Below are 14,162 nucleotides of genomic sequence, written 5' to 3' on the forward strand. Positions count from 1 at the left end.
TCTTTGTCTGCAATGTGTATGCACACGTACATGTGTAAATAGAGCCTGCCGCTCCTGCATTTCATGCTATTTGGCTTCATTGTTTACTATCTTTCCCCTCTATGCCCATGTATATCCACTAACTGTGCATAACTCTTCATGCATCAGAAGATGTGAACTCTAGTCGATGACAGCTTATGTCACAATGAATCTGTTGGCCTTTCAGGTTCCACAATACTTTGGTATGCTTTTCCCCCCTGGTGGAGATAATTATGAGTTTTGGATGCAAGATCTGCAGACACCTTGGGTGGTTTCATTAGGTGAATTAGCAGTTTAAGGCAGACCTTGCCCTGTTCCTTCCTAATTCTAACCCACTGTGGAGAAGTATGTACATAATGAAGTCTTAATGTGTTCCTAGGATTGCAGTGTAATTCTCTCTGGAGACAAAGGCCTTATTTAATGCTTTGCTGATGTATTAGAAGTATGTCTAATGCCCTGTTTACCTGCTTGCCAGCAAAGTCTGTGTGCAACCTGTGCTACTTTTGCATGTTGTAATTGTTAATATATTCTTGGTGGCTTGTGTTGAACTCACCTATGTGGAAATTCTGCATGCTGCAATTAATGGTTGAGCAAGCATGTATCCAGGTTAATTAATATTGATAAAAACTTCAAGGTTTTATAACTATATAACCTTTAGAAGACATCTGGAGGCAGCCCTGTATAGGGAAGCTTTTTAATGCGTAATGTTTTATTATGCTTTTATTTACATTGGAAGTCGCCCAGAGTGGCTGGGGCAACCCAGTCAGATGGGCAAGGTATGATGATGATGATGATGATGATGATGAAGATGATGGAAATGCTAGATCTGTGCAGTCCCTGAGTTAAGAGAATTTGGCTTGACTTGGTTTCCGGGAGGAAAGCAATAATAACTTTTGCCAATACATTTTGGGCCTTTCCTTCACAATATTCTCCAGCCCTCCAAGTATTAGATAGCTTACAGAATTCAACATCTATTTTTATGCTAAGGCAGAACACTTGTAGAATGCTGCTGTCACTTTTCATGAGTTTGAATGTGCATCTTGCTTGCCTAAATAGATCTGACATTTAACAGTTCTTTGTTTCGCCAAAATGGTTCAGAAGCTTTTGTCTACTACTGTGTATCTCTAGCTACTTGAAAACACACTGAAATTCATACACAGAAAAGGTGTTTGGAGAATCGCCTGAATAAGAGAGTCCTAGTACAATTCGGCACTGGCTCCAGGTTTCTTTTTACCCAGAACAGTCTGTAGAAACATGGTGCCGGGAAAAGAAAAAGAAAAGAATATTTCCCTAGGTGTGTGCATTGCTGCATGGAAATTGGTAGTGCAAATGTCACATATGATACAGAGCTTGTGTTGTGTTGTGTTGTGTTGTGTTGTGTTGTGTTGTGTTGTGGAGTGTAAGAATAGGACTGAGGAAACCTAGACTCAGTCATGAAGCTTAGAAGGTGATGTTGGCATAGTCACTGTCCTTTAAGCCTTATGTATAATCCTGGGTGAGGATAAAATTGGATATTGAATATTGCTCTGAACTCGTCAGAAGGAAGGAAGGAAGGAAAATTAGAGACTAGCAACACAATCTCCACCCTCCTTCCTTCATTGTTGTGATGGGACGATGAGCTGCTTGTGTGTAAAATCCTAGTCCCTCAGAGTTTGGTCAAGTTTGCAAACCTCTGTCTGTAACGGAGCCCCTTAAACATGGCTCCGTCAGTCGCTGGCAGATTCCGACAGTGGTTGCTTTCGGAATCGCTTCCAACATAAAAGCTCCTTAACGGAAACACGTCTTCTGGACTCTCTGCGTGACAGTTTCCGGCAAGGAGTGGGTGTCCCTACAGGAGGTCCTGAAACCTCCCCACTGTTTTCGCTGGAAGTGTCTCTGAGCCATCCCTCCAGCTCCCTTTCCCTCAGCTCAGCTCCTCTCCCCCTACTGGTTCCCTCTTCAGCTGCTGAGTCTCTCCCAACCTGTGTGAGCCCTTTCACTTCCCTTCCTTCCGATGGCAGTTCCCTGACATCCACCTCCCCTCCAGGGCCCCCTTCATCCCCTCTCGCCCCCTCCTCTACGGGCGGTGAGGAGGCAAAACCCCGGAATGAACTTCCTTCATCTTCCGATGTCCCGAACACTTCTCTCCACCTGTTGCGGTTCCTGGTCTCGAAGTACTCCTCCTCCTCAGAGTCCATCTCCCCTTCCCCTTCCGATTCCGAGAATCCTTCCAACTCCTCCTCCTCATCGGTGGTCCCAAAGTATTCCCTCCGGAACCTCTCCACAGGCTGAGGTTTCCTTGGGAACCTTTGATGGAACGTTTCTATCAATACCTCGTCATTGATATCTTCTGCCATTACCCAAGTGTTTTCTGACTCCGGTTCTCCTTCCCACGCTACCAAATACTCCACCTGATCCCCCTTCCACCTGGCGTCGAGGATTTCTGCCACATGGCTGCTGCATTCCCTTTCTTCTATGACCGGTCCCCGAGTGGCCATCCCTTCTCGTCCCCCCTCATACGGTGACAGTAACGACCTGTGAAATACTGGGTGCAGTTTCATGTGGTTGGGTAACCGGAGCCTGAAAGCCACTGGGTTGACCTGTTGAATGACCTCAAAGGGACCCAATCTCCTGGGTCTTAATTTCTTACAACCTCCTTTGAACGGCAACCCTTGGGTTGACAGCCACACCCTATCTCCCACCCTTATGGTTTCACCTTCCCTTCGGTTCTTGTCTGCCTGCCTCTTGTATTCTTCCTTCGCCCTTTCTAAGTTGAGTTGGAGCTGACGATGGATTGCTTCCATTTCTTCTACAAAATGCTCGGCTGCCGGGACACCCCATCTCTCCCCTTCTCCCCCTGGGAAAGCCCTGGGATGACACCCATAATTAGCCAAGAAGGGGCTCATCCCTGTGGACACATTCTCGGCATTGTTGTAGGCAAATTCCGCCAGCGCCAACTTTTCTACCCAGTCATTCTCTCTGTCATTGACATAACACCTCAGGTATTGCTGGAGGACCCCGTTTGCTCTTTCCGCCTGCCCGTTGGTTTCAGGGTGCCGGGCAGTCGAAAAGTTGACCTCCACCTGCAGTAAGCTCATGAGCTCCCTCCAGAACCTGGAAGTAAATTGTTTTCCTCGGTCTGAGACCACCCTCAATGGCACCCCGTGCAACCTAAAAATGTGTTCTACAAATAACTTCGCTGTCTCTTCCGCCGTGACTGCATGCGAGCAGGCTACAAAGTGGCACATCTTTGTTAGTAGGTCTACCACCACCATGATGGCTGTTTTCCCCTTGGACTTCGGCAGATCAGTCATAAAATCTATCGACACTGCCTCCCAAGGTCGTTCTGGGGTTGGTAAGGGTTCTAATAGCCCCGCCGGTGCCCGCCTCTCCCCTTTGGCTCGCTGGCATTGCTCACACCCTCTTACATACTCCTGTACATCTTCCCTCACCTTAGGCCACCAAAATTCCCTGGTGACCAACCACATGGTTTTGTGTTGTCCAAAATGCCCCGCCGTGGGGCTGTCGTGCAACTGCTTGAGTACCCTCCCCCTTAAGTCTCCTTCAGGGATATACAGTGCCCCTTTGTAATACAAAGCTCCATTTCTTTCCTCGAAACCCCCTGGTTCCTCTCCCTCACCCCTAAGACCTCTGAGCTTATTCTGGGCGTATTCATCATTCTCTGTTTCCTCTACCAGTTCTCTTTGTCCCACCAATGCCGCCCCACACACCCAGCGGTCCTCTGGAATGACATGTCTCTCTTCGGGTGCTCCCTCCCCCTCCAAATATTCAGGTTTGCGTGAGAGAGCGTCCGCCCTAATGTTCTCTGGGCCTGGCACGTAACAAATCTCAAAGTTAAATTTGGAGAACTCCTGGGCCCATCTCACTTGCCGTTGGTTGAGCACTCGTGCCGTCCTCCAATACTCTAGGTTCTTGTGGTCAGTGCACACTTGCACCTTATGTTGTGCGCCAATTAGCAGGTGCCTCCATCTCCGGAACGCCTCATGAATGGCTAGTAGTTCTCGGTCATACACCGTGTAGTTCCTCTCGGATTTGTTCAGCTTTCGCGAAAAAAAGGCACACGGTCTCCACTCTGACTCCTCCTTCCCTGGCTGCAGAAGCACCGCCCCAATCGCTCTGTCTGATGCGTCAGTTTCCACTCTCATCGGTTTTTGTAAATCCACATGCAGGAGTTGTTGTTCCGAGGCGAAGGCCCTTTTTAGTTCCTCAAATGCTCGCTCCGCCTCCTCAGTCCAAACGAACTTCTTCTTACTGCTGAGACAGTCCGTAATGGGCGCCGTCAGGTGGGCAAAGTTTCGGATGAACTTACGATAGACGTTCCCAAATCCTAGGAACCTCTGCACATCCTTCCTTGTTTTGGGTGTTTTCCATTCCAGCACCGCCTGGACCTTGCCGGGATCCATGGCCAATCCCTTGTCTGACAGGCGATACCCCAGGAATTCCACCTCCTTGGTATGAAACTGACACTTCTCCAGTTTCACCCACAGCTGGTTGGCTTGCAGCCTGCTCAACACTTCTCTGACGTCTCTCACATGCTGCTCCTCATTCTCAGAATACACCAACACGTCGTCTACGAAGGCCACACAATTCTTGTAAAGCAAAGGCCCCAGGACGTGGTTCATAAACGATTGAAAGCACGCGGAGCCTCCTTGTAGGCCGAAGGGCATAACTAAATATTCAAATGCCCCCAAAGGGGTGAACATGGTGGTTTTCCATTCATCCCCCTTCCTTATTCGTATCAGGTTGTACGCCCCCCTTAGGTCCAGTTTAGTAAAAATCTTTCCCTTCCTGACCCTTGTCAAAATGTCGTCAATCCTGGGCATAGGGAAAGCCACTGGTTCTGACACTGCATTTAAGGCCCTGAAGTCACACACAAGCCTCGGCTTGTTCGTGTTTTTTTTATCCACAAAAAACACTGGGCTGCCCCCCACCGCCCTGGACTCTCTGATGAACCCTCTCTTCAGGTTCTTGTCAATGAACTCTCTTAGCTCCTGCATCTCTCTGTCTGACATGGCGTACAGCTTGCCTACAGGGAGCTGTGCCCCAGGGAGTAAATTGATTTGACAGTCAAAGGGTCTATGCGGGGGTAGTTGGTCAGCTTCCCTTTCGCTGAAGACGGCGCGGAGATCTGCGTATTGTCGTGGTACCTTCACGTTCTCCGTTACTTCAGTCCCTGCTAGGGTGGCTTGGGCCCCTGCCAAACCCTTTCCCTCTTTGCAGTGTTCTAAGCAATGTGCTGAACCAAAAGAAACCACTCTCTGATGCCAGCCCACCAGCGGATCATGTAACGCTAGCCAGCTCATCCCCAATATAATGGGAGCTCCTCCCAAGGTGGCCACATTAAACGCTATCAGTTCGGTGTGCCTTGCCACCTTCATTATCATTGGGACGGTCTGCAAGCTGACTTCTCCTCCCAACAGCTCCCTGCCATCGATCGTGGTCACCTGCAGGGGGTTGCTTAAAGGGATCGTCTGTATCTGGTGTTCAGCTGCAAACTCTTTGCTCATGAAATTGCAGGAGCTGCCTGAGTCCAACAGCGCCTTTATCTTTAGAGGGTGTCCGTTTGGCAGCTCTAGCGCCACTTCTATCACTAGGGCGGGTTTAGGAGGTTCTGGCGTGGGCACTTTCACTGCTCTTTGGCCTGGCTGCTGTGCCCCGACGGTGGCAGCCAGGCGTTGGCTTTTACTTGCTTCGGTATTTCTTCCTCTCTTCCCTCCACAGCTCCTACCATCCCTTGCCATTCCTTCCTCTGGGGGCAGACTCTGGCAAAGTGACCTGGCTGTTGGCAGAGATAGCATTTCCGGGCGCTTTTTCCCTCCTTCTTTCCCCCCTCACTGGGCTTTGAAACTGCGCGCGCGCGCGCTGTTCCGATTTCCATCGGCTCTGCCGGCGGGAAAGTTGGCTCTGGAATGTCTGGAATGCGGAACTCCTTCCAACGTTCCCCCTTCCCTTCCCGCCTCTCCAATGCTCTCGCCTCCTGGCGCGCTCCTATGGTCAGCGCTGATTTGGTCAGCTGGTCCATAGACTCCGCCCTGGGCGCCCGGGAAAGTTCGTCTTTCACAGCCGAAGAAAGCCCTTCTTCAAAGAGCATTTGAATGGGTTCCGCCGATAGATCCCACCCCAATTTATGGATCAACATGGTGAACTCAGTCCAGTACTCACGGACAGATCGGCTCCCCTGTTTGCAAGCCATTAACTGTCTGCGGACCACTCCCTGTTCAATATCGCTGGAAAACATCAGATCCATGGCGCGAAAGAACTTCATCGTGTCCTTTAGGACGTCACTATTCGCTGCCATCAGGGGTCTAACCCAGTCTCTCGCCCCCTTTTCAAGATGCCCAATCACGAAAGCCACTCGTGATTCCTCGTCAGGGAATTCATCAAACTGCAGATTGAGGGCATATTGCATCTCTGTCCGAAAGCCATGATAGTCTTTGGGCTCCCCCCCAAACTTCTGCACCAATCCTGGTACCTTTCTGACGAGCTGGGTGTCTTTCCCCTTTTTGTCTGCATCCTGAGCCCTCCTCTCCTCAAGCCTCGCCGTCTGCAGCGCTAGCTGGACCTCCAACACCCGGTACCTTTCTTCCAGGCTTGGACCCGCTCCAGCTCCTGCTTCTCCGGTTCCGGCTGGGTTGCTCATGATGCCTTCTCCTGCACAAGCTGCTCACGGAGACTGTCGGAATGCTGTGATGGGACGATGAGCTGCTTGTGTGTAAAATCCTAGTCCCTCAGAGTTTGGTCAAGTTTGCAAACCTCTGTCTGTAACGGAGCCCCTTAAACATGGCTCCGTCAGTCGCTGGCAGATTCCGACAGTGGTTGCTTTCGGAATCGCTTCCAACATAAAAGCTCCTTAACGGAAACACGTCTTCTGGACTCTCTGCGTGACAGTTTCCGGCGAGGAGTGGGTGTCCCTACAGGAGGTCCTGAAACCTCCCCACTGTTTTCGCTGGAAGTGTCTCTGAGCCATCCCTCCAGCTCCCTTTCCCTCAGCTCAGCTCCTCTCCCCCTACTGGTTCCCTCTTCAGCTGCTGAGTCTCTCCCAACCTGTGTGAGCCCTTTCACTTCCCTTCCTTCCGATGGCAGTTCCCTGACAATTGTCTACTATTTTAATTAAACACACTCACACAAATATTAGTAGTAGTACCCCACCCATCTGACTGGGCTGCCCCAGCCTCCTATAAAGGGTTTGTGGTCTCCCAACGTGCACAATGAGCCAATTCTTTTTAAAAGTGGTGGACTGTAAGAATGCCACCACCACCCCGACACACACAAATGCCACAAATAGTTTTCAGTGACTCTTTAGAGGGTTTTTCAAGCTGTGTCCTTTGCCATGAAGCTTGGCTCCATAAAAGCCAGTTGGAAGTTGAAGGCTGAGCTGCACTGGGGAGAAAAAGTATCTCTCCCTCTTCTGCAGGGAAAAGAAGGTGAGAACACTGAGGGACACCTTCCCATTACATTCTCACTCCCTTAGGTCCCCATCACTCCCTCACTTTGTCCCTTGGAGCGATCTCTAGGGAAATATACCTGGCTCCAAAAACAGTGGATATTCCTGTGATATTCCAGATTTCCCTGTCTGGAAACTCCCAGGGGAGAGGAGCAGAAAACTCACCTTTCTCGTCAGGCAGTCCTTCCACTCCTGGATGCCTTTGCCAATCTGTCTGGTTGCATCTGTCATCCTACGAGATTGAAATTAATAAAATCCTTAGTGGTGTCTGGATAGAAGCAAGGCTCAGAAAAAGACTGCATCTCTATTCTGCCATAAAAACAAAGAGAGACAACACCTCTAGTGTTATGACACTCCAGTGGTGTGGAATCTGTGACCCTCCAGATGTTGCTGAACTCCAACTCCCATCGCCCCCAGTGAGCATGGCCAATGGTCACAGATGATAGGGCCACAGGTTTCCCCACCCCTGAGATACCCACATTTATGCCTGGTCCCTCACACTTGCAGTATGTGGAGGGGACACCTCTCTGGTTAGAATCACTAAGTCCAGTCATCCCTATCCTGGTGCCCTCCAGATGTATTGGACTCCAGCTCCTATCAGCCCCATCCAGAATAGTTAATGACCAGGGATGGGTGCATGAAACTATTTTAAAACAGAAGTGCATCCTCTCTAGACATTGCTACCACAACCTCAAAGGGGAAGAGAGTTTGCATCCAAATGGATGGGTACAGCATGGAATGCCTGAGTGGTGGAAGGCTACATCTTCTTTTCACAGTCAAGGGCTCAGTGTTGACAGCTGCCAAGTGCTGTCCAACTACAAAGCCTACCTAGACTGGCTTACAGGAACTGTAAGGTCTTGCTGCCAGCCTCCCTTCCCAGCTTGGTACGTCTTTCTGGAAGCCAGACTTGTTGCTGTGTATAGCTAAGCCCTGCCTCTTGCATTGTTTCTCTTTGTGGCATTATCCAGGTTGCTTCCTTCGTAACAAGGGTCAGGTCATTATTCTGCAGCTGTAGTGGACTCCCTGGTTCTCCCCATTTTGGTATGTGGCCAGTAAAGGGTGGTGCCTGAAGTAAACAATTAGGGGCAAACTAGGCATTACATGGGACGCAGGTGGCGCTGTGGGTTGAACCACAGAGCCTAGGACTTGCCGATCAGAAGGTTGGCGGTTCGAATCCCCGCAACGGGGTGAGCTCCCGTTGCTCAGTCCCTGCTCCTGCCAACCTAGCAGTTCGAAAGCACGTCAGAGTGCAAGTAGATAAATAGGTACCGCTCCAGCGGGAAGGTAAATGGCGTTTCCGTGCGCTGCTCTGGTTTGCCAGAAACGGCTTAGTCATGCTGGCCACATGACCCGGAAGCTGTACGCCGGCTCCCTCGGGCAATAAAGCGAGATGAGCACCGCAACCTCAGAGTCGGTCACGACTGGACCTAATGGTCAGGGATCCCTTTTCCTAGGCATTACATGCAGTCAGTGTTCCCTCACAGGTGTTTTTTATACGTGTGTGTGTGTGCGCGTGCGTGCGTGCGTGCGTGCGTGCGTAAAACAACATAGTAAGTCTGCATATGTAAACATAAATAGAGGAACAGTGATAGGAAGGTGGTATGTCTTTTCCCATTTTTACCAAAACTAAGATACCTGTGGAAGAACAGTTAGGGGGGGATGAGATTATAAATGAAAGAAATGGGGGGGGGAGGGTCAAGCACACGGACACCACACTTTCCCTCCACTTAAATTTGTAACCTCCTAAGGCTTTTAATTTTATTTTTAATGATGGGGAAATTTACACCCAACTACAAAAAATGTCTAGATTTCGCCTCCACTCTAGTTGCAGCCCTATGGCAATAGTTAGGTTGGAGGAACGTGAAGTTGGAAAAGCCAGGAAGAAATGGTCTATGGGAGTTCCTCCCCGTGGCATCAGGTTCAGTTTAAGCTCTGCTGTTCTAATTTGGCTCCTAATTTTACAGTGAGATTTAGACAAGAACAAAAACCCCTAAGATTTGCTTATCAGGGTCTAACCAAAGATTCCCCTTATCCAGCATTCTATCTCCAATAATGGCAACCAGCAAGGTTGCCAGCTGAAAGGAGCAGGTCTGCTTTCCACAGCAGGCTGATGTGTAGAAATCAGTGGGTATGATGTTTTTCTGCAGGATGGAAATAAACATTATCCGGGGCCAGATTCAACTAACTGGTCCTGCTAGCAGAAGCCCATACAAGGACTTTCACTAGCACAATGGGTCTTCCTCCCAACCCAACAAATTAGTGGCAATGGGGGTCAGCAGTACCCCCAGAACAGCATGTATGGGGAGATAATTTCATTGGGCAAGCAGAAATGCATTCTGATGGAATGTTTGTAGCAATGTGGAGCTGAATTCCTCCCAATGTCTGTGCATCAAGTTGCTGTTAAAGGCAGAGCTACATGGACTGGAAAGGACCGAAGCTGGCAACTCTCCCAGCTGGATGACCCTGGATTGCTCACAAGCAAGGCATGCTGGAATAGCTTTCTCCTGTTGTATCCCCCCACATCCATTAATCCTGAACAGTGAAGTTCTATTCATGAAATGTAGAAGTTCTGTTCAAGATTACTTGTTGTCATTGAACAATCCTGACTTTTGAAATTCAGTTTTAAAGGTATTTATGCTAGTCGGAACAGCTTGTCGGAATGATTTCCACATATGAATTGTGTGTGATGATGCCTACTGTTTTGTTTGTTCTGAATATGCTGCTGAATATCATGGTTAAAACCAAGATCTAGTGCAGGAGTTACCAACAAGGCACCCTATAAACGTTGGTTGGACTCCAGCTCCCATTATCACCAGCCGGTATAGACAAGGGTCAAGGATTATGGGAGTCCAACATCTCTGGACTTCCAGAGAGCTACCCAAATGAAAAAGAGGATTTTCAAAGGCTTGCAAGTATGTAAATCTTATGGTTGGAATAGCATCTCATGCAATGCATCTGGGGAATTCTCGCAAGTGGCAGGGCAATGCAACTCCAATCCCTGTCCTCGGCCTCACCCTGCCTCCAGGATGGTTCTCATGACATGAAGAAAGTGATCAGAATCACCAGGGAAATCACCTGCCGGGCTGAACAACCTTCTCTAGAGCAGAGCCGAAATTTCTTAGAAGATAAAAAATGTGATTTTTTTTTCTTCCTCTTACCTCATTCTTCCCCCTCCTCCCAAAAAGAGAAAGCCATTTTGCAGAATTTTCTACTACAGTGATACCTCAGGTTAAGTACTTAATTCGTTCCGGAGGTCCGTACTTAACCTGAAACTGTTCTTAACCTGAAGCACCACTTTAGCTAATGCGGCCTCCTGCTGCTGCCGCACTGCCGGAGCCCGATTTCTGTTCTTATCCTGAAGCAAAGTTCTTAACCTGGAGCACTATTTCTGGGTTAGCGGAGTCTGTAACCTGAAGCGTATGTAACCTGAGGTACCACTGTAATATTATCCACCTTTTTTGTGGTGCCATCATTCCCCTCCATCACCTGCATGATCCCGAATGATGCTAGGCCCCTTTGGCAACAAAGGGGGTGGGGACTTGGGGATGGAGAAGTTGTGCTACTGCCACACCTAATGGTGACATAATAATGAGGATAATTTCTCCTCTCTCTGGAGAAATGCTCTGAAACACAAGTTTTTTTTCTGTACACAAACAGAGTAGAGAATTTTGGGAGGCCAAAATCCTGAACCGGCACATGGAGTCAATGTACAAATCAGACCAAAAGCCTATCTAGTCCAGCATCCTGTTCTCACAGTGGCCTTCTAGATGCCTATGGGAAGGACATGAGCTCAATGGGCCCCTCCAACAACTACAGCAATACTGTCTCTGATTCAGGCAGTAGTACATAAGGCCATTGTGGCTAGCAGCTGTTGATAGCCTCTGTGAATTTGTCGAATCCCCTTTTAAAGTCACCCAACTTGGTGACCATTACTACATCTTGCAGTGCTTCCTTTCGCCTGTCCTAAACGTCCCAATATTCAGCTTCATTGGACAACCCTGGGTTTTAGTATTATGAGAGAGTGCTAATCTTCTCTCTGTCCAAACCAGGTATAATTTGCATCTCTTACATCCCTCCTCGTTCGCTCCCTTCTCCCTGAACAAATAAAGGCCCTAGGAGTTGTGACCTTTCCTTGTATGAGAACTGATCTGGTCCCGACGAAAGAAGAAAGGCAGACAAAATTAATGGACTACGCAGAATTGGATAAAATGACAGGAAGGATTCGAAACCTGTGGGACCAGAGATTTACAGAAGATTGGAAGAAATATACGAACTATTTGAAGAGCAATTGTAATCAACAAATTACGCTAGTAGGTCTACAAGAAGTTTTGTAAGGAGAAATATATGAAATATTGCAAAGAAGAGAAAGAAGAGAGATATTAGTTGTGAGATTTAAATGTAATAGTGAAAATAAGAAATGTAAATTAAGTAAATAGATTGGAAAATTTTCAGATGTGATTGATGGAAGTCAAAAAATTGTATAAGATGTTAAAGTACGGTTAATTATTGTTGAAAATGATATGTTGAAAACTAATATATATATATATATATATATATATATATATATATGAACTGATCTGGTCCCTGATCATTTTGCTTGCCCCTTTCTGCACCTTTTTCAGCTCTACAATATCCTTTTTGAGGTGCAGCAACCAGAACTGTACACAGTATTCCTGGTCTGGCCGCACGGTAGATTTGTGTAAAGGCAAATTTCTACAACTATCAATGCATTGTGAGGGGGAAAGGAGGAACCAGGCCCTTAATGGAAACAGGTCACAGAGCTGCGTCTGATGAGGGTTCATGTGCCCCAGCCGGGGTGTGGGGGTGTGTGGAAAGCAGTCCAGAGAGGCTGGCAGGAAACACCCAAGTAGGACTAAAAGTATAGAGTATGAAGTATAATAATGCACCTCATTCCAGCATTTCCAACAGACTCAGCATCCAGACTGGGAACCTGGTGTGCTTCTGAGTCGGGCAGGTGAAGGTGTGAGCGGCGGCAGCATGTGCCACACACACTGAGCACCAGGGCAATTACTCATGACAAGCTCCCATCTCTGTTTACAGGCCCACTGTGTGGCTTTGCCTCCTCACACAGGAAGCTACCTTTTCCCAAGTCAGACCCTTGGTCCAAACAGCCCAGTATTATCTACTCAGATTGGCAGCAGCTTTCTGGGGTTTCAGGTAGGGGTCCATCTCCTACCTGGAGATGCTGGGGACTGAACCCAAGACCTTCTCCATGTGCCCTGCTACTAGGCCATGCCCCTTCCCATGCCCCATTCCTGAGCGCTGAGAATCCCCATGCACCACAATAAGTGTCCTCCTGTCCTGTTAACGCGCACTGCCTTGGCACAAGGCTCTGTGGTCTCAATTAGAGGAGAGGCCGGGGGAAGCTCCTGGAGGGAGCCAGGCTTCTCTAATGGGCAATGGTGCTAATTCAGTGCAGCTGTGTGGCCGGCAGGCAGGAATGCTCTCATCCCCCAGCGGAGCAGAGAAATGCAGGCTGGCTGTAACTCGGAGGAGCCAGCCTCCACCTCCAGCAAGGAAAGGCACTGGGAGAGAGAGAGAGAGAGAGAGAGAGAGAGAGAGAGAGAAATGTGGACTCACCTCAGCCACAGCTTGCAGATGCGCCTGCGAAGAGGCCCATTCCATGGGCAGCAGCAGCAGCAGCCACAGCATCTGGTGGAGAGAGGGGAACGAGAAGCAGAGAAAGGCAGCCGCAGCAGTAAGTTATAGTCCTCTTCGAAGAGCAGCTGCCCTCCTCACCCAGCTGTCCCTACGGCAACTCCTGCAGACTTTCCTCGCTGGCCTGTGACATCAGGGCCCTGGCATGCAGGATGCCAGCTCCAGCCGCCAGTTTGCCGGGGAGTTCAAAGGTGTATGTGTGAGTTTGCGAGAGGCTCTGCATGAGAGGACGAGGAGCGTGCCTGTGTGTCTGAGAGAGGGAGAGTGTGCCTTCCTCTCTGTGTGGGGGAGCATCGACTGTTCCCTGCGCGAGAGAGGCTGTACGTGTGTGGCTGCGTGTGTGAGCAAGCCTTGCCAGCGCTGTTCCTCCATGTGGGAGTGTCTGTTTCTATGGGTGTGTGTCTCCAAGAGGACGTCTTTTGTCCTGGGTTTTTCTTTTGTTTTTTAGACATTTTCTTCTTTGAGAACAAGTTTGTCGAAGCTGACAGAAGTTGCAGGGGAGGGACTGGGGTGGTGGTTTACTCTGCTCGCTCAGGGTGGTAGAGTAGCCCAAAGAGAAATGTGTGCCTGTTCTCTCTCTCCTGGAATGAACAGACAGCAGCGTTGACCCACTAGGAGTCTCAGTTCCCATAAACTCAAAAGTTCCGGGATGGTCAGTGGAGTTTCAAGAACAGTGAGACCTCAGGCTGACCGAGCCACTGAGCCAGAACTGTGATACAAAAAAGAGCTGAAAAGTTCACTGAGATAAAGATTGTCCTGGATGTAGCTGTTTTTCATAGCATTTCAGATAAGAGTTTTGTAGTTCTGTATTCTTCAGAGCTATTCAGTCATTATCTGGACTCAATAAAGGCTTCTAAGTAATTTTAGATCAATAAAATATTCTGCGTCGTGTTACATTTTTATATCAACCGTTGGCAAGCTTTGACCATCAAGCTGATGATGTGCTTGAGTTTCGTTGGAACAAACATCTCCCACTGGTTGTCACTCTGGGAAAGTAGTGTTTCAAACACTGCTGAGAGTT

At 48.7% G+C, this 14,162-nt stretch overlaps 1 protein-coding gene across 4 annotated transcripts in view; it reads right to left on the bottom strand.

Moving 5' to 3' along the window:
* The window catches only part of LOC308479253 (receptor-type tyrosine-protein phosphatase V-like), a 58,827-nt gene extending 45,312 nt beyond the window's left edge, over positions 1-13,515 (bottom strand). For 3 of the 4 annotated variants that reach the window (XM_081009775.1, XM_081009776.1, XM_081009774.1), the window contains exons 1-2: positions 13,064-13,514; positions 7,628-7,694 (exon numbers count right to left, since the gene is read on the bottom strand). In XM_081009775.1, the coding sequence (XP_080865901.1) occupies positions 7,628-7,694; positions 13,064-13,135 (139 nt within the window). In that variant the 5' untranslated portion in view covers positions 13,136-13,514. Of the gene's footprint in view, positions 1-7,627; positions 7,695-13,063 lie in introns of all 4 variants that reach the window. The other variant, XM_081009777.1, reaches the window with a different exon arrangement.
* Positions 13,516-14,162: the final 647 nt, after the last annotated feature.

This window comes from Podarcis pityusensis, assembly GCF_964106645.2.
Source record: "Podarcis pityusensis genome assembly, chromosome: 6".
Taxonomy (NCBI): Eukaryota; Metazoa; Chordata; class Lepidosauria; order Squamata; family Lacertidae; genus Podarcis; species Podarcis pityusensis.